Genomic DNA, 13592 nt, shown 5'->3' on the forward strand with positions numbered 1-13592 from the left:
TCTAAACTTGGAATCTGTGGCAAATTCCAAATGAAGGGAACTTCAAGGACGAACATCAAAGATGTCCTAAAGTTGTATATCTTAGGGGGAGTAAAAGAGTATGAAGATCAGCAAAGACAATGTTTTTCTACTTCTATTCATTTGAAAAGTCTTTCAAAGGCTAATCTTGAAGAAAGAAGAACAAAGTCACACAAAATCCTCAGAACATAACTCAAGTCATGTGTATTCTCAAAGACCAGCAAAGAATATTCTTTGCATTATCATCTGACGACATGAATTGATGGTGTGTATCACTTGTTCTGATCTAAGTGCATGATCCAACCTATGCACGAGTCCACCTGGTGCAGTTTGTTCTCAAATAACATTTCTTAATTAAGACTTCGGGTGAAGTCCAGGTATGTTGTTTAAATTGCTCAGGATTATAGAGTCTTTTCGTTTTGTTTGAGTCTTGTTTGAGTCCCTCATGTTCTTCTTTCGAATATGAGAAAATCTAGAGTCTAAGTTATGGTTGTCAAATTGTGACAATCATAGGGTTTAAGGGTAATGTTCAAACATTGTTAAGTCTGAGGTCATTCTTTGCAGTTGTTTTGCAAAGATATTATTTTCATTTTTAGAGTCTTGTTTTGAGTCATGAACACATTTTGTTTCTTGTGTTCTAAGTCATTCTATAGAGGTCTGTTGTCTCTATGGATAGTCCTTCATTCTAAAGTCATGAACACTGACTGTCTTGTGTTATGAATTATCCAAAATAGAGGTCTGGTTCTCTATGTTTGTAAATGGATAATCCAAGTGTATAGTTGGTTGTTGACCCGTGTCACATGGGTTCTGGTTATTGTGTGACACATGTGTAAGTAAAGATTCATCTCTCTCAAGGTGAATCTAATTGGGAAAGGATTTAAGATCAACTTCTATTTGTGCCAGGTACAAGTACTTAATTGATCATCCTTGGAGTTCAAGACAACTGATGTTCTTAAAAATATTGGAACATCTCTTCTTCAAGACCCTGTACAGTAAGGATAGTGCATTTGTTTTAAGATCTATCTCTTTGGTGGCAGCAGAAGCATATGATCTCTGAAAAAGGTTTCCTGGCAAGAAACATGTTCAGCTTTGGAATGTACAAGAAGAAGAAGACATCATAATCTTGATGGTGGTTACGTGGATCAGTTTATTTGTGATCTAGGTAAGGAAGTGCATTGGCTAATGCACACTGTGGAGTTAAGAACAAGTGGCAGTATTCATTACATCATGGAAACAGCTTTGCTCGAGGAAGTGGCATCCTTGGTACAGCTAGAAGGTTAGTCTCTAACTAGTCCTTTTGATGACTCATGCACCAGAGTGTCTGATGTCGTCAGAGAAGAAGCAGGGATTCATTAAAGTGTGAGCTTGGATGACATAACTGCATAGCTGCAGGATGGAGGTTGCTTACTCAAACTTGGTTTCACAATCAAGTCTATGAGAGCATTGAACTCTGGTTCTGTAAAGGGAGGAAGTTATTTCAAGTGGCAGAAGAAGGAACTGAATTCAACAGCTAGATGTTAAGACACAATGTTTTGACATTTGGTTTAACATCAGAATCTTAGTTGGTGAAATGGCACATCAACTTAAGATAAGAAGATCTACAGAGTTGAAGATTGGATACTTCAAAAAGATCGCTCTCATTACAGTTCTTTGGAATTGCTGGGTAGAGAAGATGTTACATGTTCTTGTCTTAGAAAATCTAAGCTTGTTTTTATATAACATGTAGCTTGAAGTTGAAGTTTCACTTGAAGGGTCTGAATATCTTTGAGAGAAGTCTGATAAACGTGGAGAAGTCAAAAAGTGGCATTTGACATTTTCATATGAGGATTCATGAAGGAGGTAATCAAACAGTGGCATTTGGTTCATCTCAGAAGTGGGTTTGAAGGATCAAGATAATCAACATGTGGCAGCTGATTATTCTTGAGGATAGTCTTAGACAAATTACTTTTGGGCAGAAAAGTAATAAGTTGAAGACAAAAAGGAGGTGTTTTCTATTCACCTCTTGGAGCTTGTGGTAGAAGTTCCGAGCTTTCTATGAAAGAGTGTATCTTGTAATGTAGATCTCCCAATGTCTGTGACTGATTGTACTCTAATCAAGCTGATGGAGAAGTGGTCATGTCATGAAGAGTAATTTTTAAGGGGGAGATGTCAGTTGCTTTGGCAACATTTATGGCCAAACAGGGGGAGAAGAAGAGTTTGCCACCCCAGATCATGTTGAACAAGTTGTTTCTGTTCATGATATGTGATAGTGTAGCTTGTGGAACTTGTTCAGCATGTCTGATGTTATGATGTGTATTAGCAATTCTGCATATCTGGTAGTTTGCTATAGTTGTTGTCTACTGCTGTTCTCGGATATGGTGACAAGAATGTTTTAGCCACAAATTTCCCAAAGGGGGAGATTGTAGATGTTTTTAAGTTGGCTGCATTTTGTGGTAAAACATTGTGTGTCTTATGGATGTCATGCTTGATGTCATGACATCAGTATTTGACAGCAGATGCTGTTATATTTAACTATCACGCGCCTGCTGAGCTGGAATATGAAGATTCAGTATGTACTCAACAGATGCAGAATATCTTATGGAATATTATGCAATCCTATGTGGCGCAAGTTTAAAGGTCAAGAGAATCAAGTCAGAGTATTGAAGATTATGCAGTTTCTAATTATGAAAATAAATTAGGAAACTTATGATTGAAGACCTTGTTTTTAGCAGAAAGTTTTCTGTGATTTGTAACAACAAATAATGTTGTGATTGTAAGCCCAAGTCCAGTTTGGAATAGGTTATAAATAGGAAAATTTGTAACATGGTTTATCAAGCTAGCCGAGTATTGACAAGATGTAGTTTTTAGGGTTAGCCGTGTAGGTGAACCTGCCGGTTTATGGGAAGGTCACTGATTTGTGCCTCGAAGCCTGTAGGTAAGAGGTTTGTTTTATTCACTCAAAAGTTGTGAAGCAATGAATGGAGTTGTGTTCTTGGAGGAAGCTTTGAAGCAACTCTAAGTTATGTTTATTTGTGTATTTAGAATGTTGGTAATTAGGCCGTCGATGCAGTGGCTAAGTTGTTGACCGCTAGACATCATTGCTATGATTGGGAGTGGAATGGAGATATTTCATATCTAGGGAGAACCTAGGTAGAGGGGTCATTGGGTAGTGATTAAGGGAGGAGTTGTAAACTGAGAGTTTAGCTCTGAATTGATACTGCTAATAGTGGACTTCATCCCTGTCTTGGTATGCCCCCATAGTAGGTTGATTGAACCGAACTGGGTGAACAATTTTGTTGTGTTCTTTATTTTTTGCACTGTTTTATTTTGCCTACCTTGTCTATTTTATAATGTCAGATCAGATGTCACGACATCCATATATGGCATCTGAATTCTATATTACCGGAATTTCACCTTTAAAAACCAATATATTCACTGGAAATTACATTGATGATATTGTTCTGTTTGCAATTACAAATTCTCTCTGAATCGCAACCCAGACTTCTTGATACCAATTTGTTGGAATAATTAGAATTTTCTTGAAAGATGAGAGAATAAGAAATAGAGAGAAAAGAGAGAAACTGAATTGTAAAAATAGGATTTGTATTGAGTGAGTTATTATTTACATCATACTATGTCCTTTATATAGGCAACTAAGACCCAAATCCAAAGCTCTACAAATCGACCAAGTCCAAAATATATAAAGTGTAAAATACAAAACTACTAGTTATACTTCGACATAACAACTATATGATGTAATCAATTCGTCAATATCTACTACTTTGAGTGACTACTTCAACACAGTTGAATACTATCTTTCGACATAACATCGAATTACAATTTCTAACAAATAAAATTGATATTTTTTAAATAAACAAGTGTAATTTCTCGGCGCGGTTAGTTTTGCTTTCGTTCCTTTGTAATTGAGTTGGGCTGTCCTAGTCTAATAAGAAGACTATTAGAATTAATAAAACATCAGTTTTACTTAAGCACTTTTATCATTAAGAGGTTGTATTTAGTATTGTTGGTCTTTAGTTATGTTCTTTGTTTTTATATCTTGCTGGCCCATGGCCTATTAGAGGGTACAACCCTAACTATTTAAGTGTGAGTTCTTCCTTGATAAAATTTTATAAAGAAAGTATAAAATTGTTTTAATGTCAATTTCTTTTAATGTCTCTTAGATCTAAATTTTAACCTAACATAGTCTATCATAGTCCATCTCTTAATTCAATTTGCTTCTAAAAAAAAAGTTGTTTTTTTTTTATTAAAAGCTTATTTGAATAATTGCACACGACATAAGAAATAAGAAAAATAGGATGTAACTGGTGACATAAAGTCGTAATGCTTCGAAACACCTTTTGCTGTTGTTGTGGCTTTAGCTTATCTATTCAAAATTTGGGTCATTCTATTAGGTTCTACGATTTCATTAAAGTGGTACTACAAAATAATCAAGTCAACTCAGTCTCACCTAATCTCATCGTCTTTGTTGACTTCCATGCCTGGAGATATATCTTTCCAAATTAATAATAACAATGTCATTATAATAAAGTGCTTGGTTAATGTTGTTCACATATAAATTAACTTTTTAATTTATTTATCATATGAATTAAATAAAAAGGAGCATGTTAGCATCAATTCTGTTGAGTGGTGATTATGATGAGGACTTATCAAAATTATGGTTTACTACATATGAAGAATTTCAACCGTCATTTTATGTGGCTTTTTTAGATAGATAATTCATTGTGCATTTTGAAGATACTTTGCCTTCAGGTCAATGTATGAAGATAAGGACGGTGTGGTTTTGGGGTATAGCCTTTCTTGACAACCAAGCTAACTACCAATCCCATCCCTGGCTTAGAATTATTATTTGGACAATAATTGCTTTTGAATTTTTTTTATAATGGTGACTTCTTGGCTTTCAAATTCAAATGTAAATAAGTGTCCCCTCTCTATTTTAGATGTGTGATTCATGATCAATTTTAATCTATAGTGAATCCTCCCAATCTTGATTTTTTTTAATACTCCTTCTGTTTCACAGGTGTCCTATTTTCTATTTTTATTTATTTTAAATTATTTGTTTATTTAAAATATCAATGTTATATTTATTATTTTTTTTCATTAACTTGCTTTTATTTATATTTTTATATAAAAAATTAATTATAGCCGTTAGATTAATGATAATCAATGTTTAAAATTTAGAATAAGTCTTCAACACTTACTCTTGGAATAAATATATCACTTCTCTTATATTTTTAATGAAAATTTTTATTACTCTTAGTTGAGATATCAGTGTTGATTTTTTTTTTTTCAAAAACAATTCAAAGGTTGATGTAATTTTAATTAATTTGTATTAGTTAGTTAATATTACTTTATAAAAAAAATTTGATTAAAAAATTTTGTATTTAGCTCATGTATGATTATAGAATAGTAAGTGTATGGATGTATCGGGTAAAATAATAAATTCGTTTTTCACAAATACTTGTGTTGAATATTGATTTTATGATTAAATATGTTTTTCGTCTCTATAAATAATTAAATTCGATTTTAGTTCTTAAAAAAAAATTTCTTCGAATAATGATATTTTTAAAGTTTCGTCCACACTTTTGGTCTGTACCTTTATTTTCTTTAACGGAAGCTAACATGACACGTCACGTCACTTAAAATTAATTAAAAAATAATAATAGTTAGATTGAAAGTTTACAAACCTCCCTAAATCCCTTAATTTTTTAGGCATTTCATCAAACAACTTCAGGATGTTATACTTGATTGTCTCCATATTGTGATACATCAACCATAAAGAAAACAGACGCATTGCAGAACAGAAATAGAAATCATTCCAACACCGAGTTATTCCATTTTGAACAAAAGCAACAATGATCAAATTCAAAACTCTAACATTATCTTTGAACTCTTTCTTCATTTTACCATCATCACAAGACACAACCTTGTTACCAAAAAAAGAAAAGCCATTGATATGTGAGAGTCAAACAACAACTTAATTTTGCAGTGTGGAAATGAATCTAAGTTTAACATAATGATATACAGCATCATCTCACTCATGATAATAAGCCATTTAATATAAAATGTAAAAACTGCACTTTGTTACATAAAATATTGTCCATCTCGAAACTGGTCCTGTTGCTAGCCTACCACCATTCAACTTTCATGGCACATTCAATATCAAGCAACCATATTAAAGTAAGCTCTTTATTTTAGCAAACTTCTAAAAAGTACATTCAGCAAAATATGAATATTGATATCATAAATTCATAATGCTTAAATTGAAACTAAAAATAATATCATAATTCTTAAATTGAAACTAGAAATAAAAGTAAAACAAGTTGTAAATAGTATGAAAGTATATTATGATTAAAATTTTTTTTATGAAAAGGTGGACTGAATCCACCACAAAATATATTAAAGAAAAAGAGATGTTACAGAGAAAAATAGTTAAGGGGACCAAACCAAAACCCCTTAATGAATAACTCTATAATAAGAAAGACCAGTAGAGTTTTTTAGCAAATTCTATTAGAATTTCCCTATGAACAACTTCCCACCAAGTAAAATCCTGTACATGTAATCTTATGTTAGCGAACCTATCCGCACAATGATTTCCTTCCCTAAAAATATGAGTGACCAAAAAATTAATAGATCTAGCATGATGAAGGGCATTCTCCCATCTGTTCCGGAGAGCCCAAGGGACAATGTGGGGTTTGGAGAAAGCTAGAACCACCAGCTTTGAATCAGTTTCAAGCCATAAATTAACCCAATTTTTCTGCTTTGCAATTTCGATAGCGAAGATGACTCCAGATAACTCATCCATAAAAGCATTACCTGGGCCAAGAAATTTGGAGAATCTACCAAGATGCTTTCCCGTGTGATCTCTGTAGATACCACCACAAGCCGCACGCTGAGGCACCCCTGACGACGTGCCATTCGTATTGCATTTTATCCAATGGAGAACTGGAGGATGCCACAAGAGTTCCTTAACTGTAAAAGATTTTGGAGGATTGACTTTAATATTGAGACTCTTGAGAATTTGGAAATCCAAGACCGAGTTCAAACCGGCTTTCGGAGTAGCATTGCCCGTGTAAGCAACCTCGACCTTGACCGCGTTAAGAAAAGGTGTTCAAATGATGTTCTTATCCTCAAACGGCTTATATTACGAGCTTTCCAAATCATATTAACAATACTAATAACCGCAACCAGTAACACCAACTTACTCTGAGCAGAAGTAAGCTTGCTATAAGCAGACCAAACATCCTCAATAGATGAAAATTTATGCGACATAATTGAAGATAAAAATTCCAAAATCTGACTGCAAAAGAACAAGAGAAGAACAAGTGTTCCAAAGTTTCACCATTAGTGCCATAGATATTGCTAATGGAAGGAAGATGAATCCCCCTAATAGCCAAATTATCGTCCGTCGAAACTTTATTATGGAGCAGCCACCAAAAAAGTAAGGAGTACGAGGATGGAATATGCGCATTCCAAATGAGCTTCCCCCAATCAATAGCATTGTAAGTACGCGATTTCAAGTCGTGAGCTTTTTTCAAAGTGAGGATGTCATCTGCTGCAGGATTCCAAACAAAGAGATCCTCTTTTCTAAAACTGAGAGATGAACATTAGAAAGGAGATTAACAAGAGTTGGAAACATGACTTGAATTTCCCTAGGAAGACTCCACTGACGATTCTGAATATAGGCAGTAACTTTGTCTTTGAGGAAAGGATGAGAGCCGCCGGTTGAGTTGAGAGATTCAAGCACAATCAAATCGTTCCAACTGTCGGACCAAAAATTAATTTTGTCCCCATTACCAATAAGCCATCCAAAATTGCTTTTAACATCCTCCAAAGAAGCTTTCATACTACTCCACAGAGATGAAAAAATATGGTACAAAATCTGTCGGTTATCACGCAAAACTCTAGTTCTAAGTAAACAAGCCCACTGATCATTCGAGTTGAACAAGTCCATACACTATTTCAAATTAGCATCCTCGTTTAAAGTAACCAAAGATCTAGTCCCCAGTCCACCCTCCTCATAAGGGCGACAACATTTATCCCAGGTAACCGTAACAATCTTGCGAGTGTCAATCTCACCACTCCAAATAAAATTCCCAGCCCATCTATGAATGTTCTTCAAAACCGAAGTAGGCCAAGAATAAATCAACATAGTGGGAATCATCATGCTTTGGATCACCGACTTAACTATAACTAGTCTGCTCGTAATTAATGATAATCTAGCTTTCCAAGCCGATAGTTTAGTTCAAATTCTATCTGCAATGCCTTGAAAATGAATAGGCTTAGGCCTTCCCCGGAAAATAGGAGCGCCCAAGTAAGTGAAGGGTACCTGACCCGTGTGGAAACCAAGACAAGAAGCAATATGATTGTGCCTTTGACTGGAAATTGACCCTGTGTAAATGATAGATTTCGATGGATTTACATGTTGACCCGACGCACAAGCATACCTTCGAAATAGAGCTATGAGAGCCTCAATAGAACCCTTGTCACCTTTACAAAAAAACCATAATGTCGTCGGCATAAAGAACATGTGAAGGCACATAAGAATTTCGGGAAGCCTTAATCAGCTTCACTTGTTTGTTTTCTACCAGCTTAGTCATCCCTCTTCTTAAAACGTCCTCTGCCAAGAAAAACAGAAGAGGTGATAACGGATCGCCTTGACGCACCTCACTCTTGCAAGTGAAAAAACCATCCTGCGTTCCATTGACCGAAACAGAAATTATAGCAGAATGCAGGATAACATTTATCCAGCTGCAAATTTTTTAATCGAAACCAAAGGCTTTGAGGACTTTAATCAAGAATTCTTAGTTGAGTGTGTCGAATGCCTTGGAAATATCGACTTTGATGGCAAGGTTACCTTTCTTGCATCTGTTTGGGAGGAGATTGATCGTTTCAGAAGTGACGCAAACATAGTCTTTGATATTCCTACTTTTGATGAAAGCTCTTTGTTCCGTAGAAATGATAAAAGGCATGAACAAGGCTAATCTGTCAGCAAGAATCTTGGTGATGATTTTGTGCTTGAAGTTGGCGAGGGCAATCTGTAACATCCCGATTTTTATTAGTTATTTTATTAATTATTTTATTTGGTGTTTTTATTAATTATTTATTTAATTATTATGCGATATAATGATTATTTAATTATTTAATTATGTGTGTAGTTATGCTATTGGGTTACCTAAGTTATTAGGGAGCTATAACTAATTGGGCCTAAGTGGTAGATATATAATATTAGGTGAATTAGTGGGTTAAGCCCAATTAACTTAAGAGAATATAGTAAAGGAAACTAGGTTTAGTTTCATAACTTTCACTTTTGGAGAATAGAAGAGAGTAGAGAGAGAAGACGAGATTTGGGAGATTCTTGAAGAAGGAGTTTGATTCAAGGTAAGGGGGGGAAATCTTATTATCTTGATTATATAAATATGCAATGTGTAGTAATATGATAAGTATGCATCTCTCAATTTCATGGATTTCACAATGTTAGGGTTTTGTTGAATCAATGAGATTTTATGATTTTGTCATGTTTAATGTGTTATATGGATGACCCATAGTTAGAAACATGAACAGGAACCCATAACATGTGATAAATTACTGTTGGAATGAATTTTGGTTGGCAAAAATCGAAGTTGGGTTGGTGTGGGGATGTGCTGAAACGTACAACTTTTTTTTAATTTCTGGTGTCGTTCGCCGGGCGAGCCTGTTGCTTCGCCGGGCAAGTGAGCGCTTCTGAGTCTTCGCCGGGAGAGACCAGCGGCGAGAGGGTGGATAAGTTTCTGCCTAGGGGTGGCTTTGATCCTTGTATTGAAACATATGCGTGGATTTGTTCCTTTGTGGTTCGGAAGCGGTGGACTAAAGGTTCATAATTTTGAGGACTGCGATCTTGTCCGGATCTGAAGCGTGGCTCTGGTTTCGATCGGGAGCAGTGAGCTTGATACTCACATGGTACCACATGCATTTGAGTCACATTAATTGCATTCGAGTCGCATTACGTGTGTAATACGGTGGGAGAACTGACTTTTAAAAATGTTGCGGATAGCAAGAGCCGTCACCGACTTTTATTTTATCCAATTGGAAAGGCTAAAAGAACAAAAAAGACCTTTTAAAAAGACTTTGAGTTCGGGGGGTAGGTTATACAAAGGGAAGGTGTAAACACCCTTTGTATCCATGGTTATCCATTGCCTCTTAATTTCTTAGCTCACTTTTTGTTTTCAAAATGTTTGAAGTGAAGTGTGTGAATAGGAAAAAGATTTGTTAAGGACTTTAGCTTGTAAATAAGCGTAGCCTTTTTGAAAGTTTTTGTAAAGAGGGGTGAAAAGTAATTTTGAAATTTAAGTTTTGAATAGAGAAAGCAATTAAAAGCAACTACCCTAAGTTTAATTTTTCTGTTTTTAAGACTTTTGTTTGAAAGGGCTATCCATACCATAAAGAGGGTAGGTAGTCCTTTCATTGGATTTGAAAAGGGTCATCGAGGATTATCGTTCTCCATAAGACTATCCATACCATAAAGAGGGCAGGTAGTCTTTAGGGAAGAATATAATAGTCATTTTAGGCAACCAGTGAGGATACCTTAGCGTTCGAAAGGGACGATCATCATCTTATCATAGGCAACCTCGAGGGACAAGATCATATACATTTGAAGGCAACATCGAGAGGACTTATGATCTTTGATGATGATAATGAACTGAGGGAAACATTGCTAAGGTATCCTCGTATCCGAGGGACTTGACTATTTTTTAATCGAAAGACAGCAATAAGAGGGATTACCTTAAAGGTGTGTGGGTGCACCAATCATGTGATTCAATTCAGTTATTTTATCTTGTAATTAGTGACCTAAATTAATTAACAATATTATCACTCCCTATATTACTAACCACGCGGTAAAAATATCAGCAGAAAATATAAACCACAGTTATAGTGTAACAGTTATGAGGCAGAAATAAAAGGCAGGAAAGTAAAGCGCCCTAATGAAAACTATTACATCCCGTGAGCAGTTACATAATTATAAAAACCTACGAGAAAAATTACAGGAAATAATTAAGCAAACAATACACCCTGGCACACAGTTACATAATTTAAAAATATCGCAAACAACAATAATAAGGAAAATAAAAAGATAAAATAAAAAATCCAAAGTTATAAGCAATAAGGCAAAAATAAAAATTAGTAAATAAAATCAGGGTTATGAGATAAAGGTTAATAGATAAAATAAATGAGCCTAAAATTTAGTGGTTAAAAGTTTATGGGTAAAAACCTAAACCTACAGTTAATGGGCAACACCTACCAAAATGTGTGACTTTTTAGGGTTAAGGGAAAAGGTTAGTGATAAGACCTAAAATTAATAGTTATTACTAAAACCTAAAAATAATTAGTTTAAAATTAAATTATTAAACTGAAAACCCTAATTTGATTAACCTAAGCCTAAATTTTTTTATTATTGATTAAACCTAAATTAATTTACTAAACCTAAAACTAAATTAGCTAATTAAACCTAAATTAAAAATTATTAATCAATTTTATGGTTATTAAGAAAAACAATAGATTTTATGGTTAATAAAAATAATTTTCTTTTTAGGGTTTTTTTAAATAAAATATGACAAAACAAATAATTAACAAATTTAAAATAACCAGGATTTTAATCCAGTGAGGCAAGGCTGAAGTCCATGGTATGCGCCCTTCGGCCCTGTGCGTGAGATCTTTGAGAGTGGGCATCAGATGACCGACACGTGAGAGTCCATGGTAGTCCTTTGTGTGTGAGGCGCATGGGATCCTGCGAGATAATTCATGAAAAAAATAGAAACAAAGGCCAGGGATCGAACCCCCGACCCTTGGGTGAACATCAACGCTTATTACTATTCCAACCAAACACGCTTAGCTGTTAACCAAACGCCAATAAAGAATTATAAGAGAAACAAACGGATTAATGGAAACTGGCGCGCGAAAATTCGAACATACCAATGATATGATGACAGCTCATCATCTTCTTTGTTGTAACCTGCAAATAACCCTTTTACAGCGCTTCTTATAGGTTAGCTGTAAAAACTCATATCTATCACACCTGTTAATCACAAAGACGCTCATACACGCATAAAAGTTAAATCCAAGACCACATTCGTGATCGTCTCATTCATACGAACGCGCATGTAACAATATCATGGTCCAAAGTTCCCTAAATCAAGAAGCCCTAAATTCAAAGTATGAACCCTAACATGGCAATTGGTCATAAGTATGCACAGAAACACGATTAAACGTCTAGATAGTATCGAAACATCATCATGATCAAGAATATGCAATCAATTTTCATAAAGAACGCAGGAATCAATGTAATCGAACTCAAGAAAGTAGTGACATACCGTGACTTGTAAGGAGGTAATTCTTGGGTGTTGATCACAAACGAGGATCCAATTAGCTTCAGTGATTTCCCAGGGACGTGAATCAATGCTCATAACTCCTTGAAACCCCTCCAATCTTCAAAACCAATTTTGTGTTCTTGATGGAAAAGTTTCTTCTTGAATAGGGTTTGTTGCTCATAATTTCGTCCCCTCTGCATCTGATAACATTGTATTTATATAATAGAATGTATTAGGGTTACAAATTCTGATAGAATCCTATTGAATCAAAGATTTGAGTTTTGATTGAAACATGATTTTCAAACTTTCTAATTTTGCCAAATTTCAATCTTTTCCAACCAATATACATGAGCACGAATTTGATATCCATTATAGAGTATCTTGGTGATTGGAATGATTAAAAATAAAAGATGAATCAAATCTTTTTATATTTTCCTCAAATCTTTGATTTTTTAACCATAATTTTAATGAATAAAATTCACTAAAAAACCAAATAATTATCAATAATTCTTGGCTTTCAGTTTGGATCTTCTAGATAACTTGGGTAACAAGATTGGATCATAAAAAGTTGGGCTTCTTTACAAAAAATTCCATTTTGACCCTTATTTTCTTCATACATCTCACTAAAAAATGACCAACTTTGACAAGGCACATCTCCCTCAATTTTTAAGGTATGGAAGTGCTCTAGTACTTTTTGGAAAGCCCAAGATGTCCTTTACAAGCCACTTTGGAACCTTTTTGGCATTTGGAGATTTTATCTTGATGATATAGGCTTTGAGAAAAAACTGCTTTTGGTTGACTTTCAAAAAGGACCTGTAATGTTTTGGCTCATATCTCCCAATGAAGCATTTTTGGCCTTGGCTTTAGAGAGATAAAGTTGTAGAGAATTCAATTTCCATTAAAATAGGCTTTGGTTGGGAAATTTCTAATGAACCTTGTGAAAGTTATGGCTAGTCAAAGTTAAGTTGACTTTCTCCTACAAAACCCTAATTTAGAGAGACAAAGTTGTAGAGAATTCAATTTCCTTTAAAATAGGCTTTGGTTGGGAAATTTCTAATGAACCATGTGAAAGTTATGGCTGATCAAAGTTCAGTTGACTTTCTCCTACAAAACCCTAATTTAGAAACTATGAGTTTTGTTGATTTCTGAGCTTTACTTGATGAATCATGATCAACCCTTGATCAAATGATGAATGCAACTTCAAAATGTAGATGTTGACCAAAAATCAGGAGT

The 13592-nt window shown here is 34.6% G+C and overlaps 1 protein-coding gene across 1 annotated transcript; it reads right to left on the minus strand.

Moving 5' to 3' along the window:
• Positions 1-7972: 7972 nt before the first annotated feature.
• LOC131648687 (uncharacterized) lies at positions 7973-8926 on the minus strand. Its single transcript, XM_058918422.1, has 4 exons — positions 8873-8926; positions 8520-8708; positions 8345-8406; positions 7973-8213 (listed from the first exon to the last, which is right to left on the minus strand). The coding sequence occupies exons 1-4, from the start codon at positions 8924-8926 to the stop codon at positions 7973-7975; spliced, it is 546 nt and encodes a 181-aa protein (XP_058774405.1).
• Between the last annotated feature and the right edge of the window lie 4666 nt (positions 8927-13592).

The sequence above is a fragment of the Vicia villosa genome, linkage group LG2, assembly GCF_029867415.1.
Source record: "Vicia villosa cultivar HV-30 ecotype Madison, WI linkage group LG2, Vvil1.0, whole genome shotgun sequence".
NCBI classification, from domain to species: Eukaryota; Viridiplantae; Streptophyta; class Magnoliopsida; order Fabales; family Fabaceae; genus Vicia; species Vicia villosa.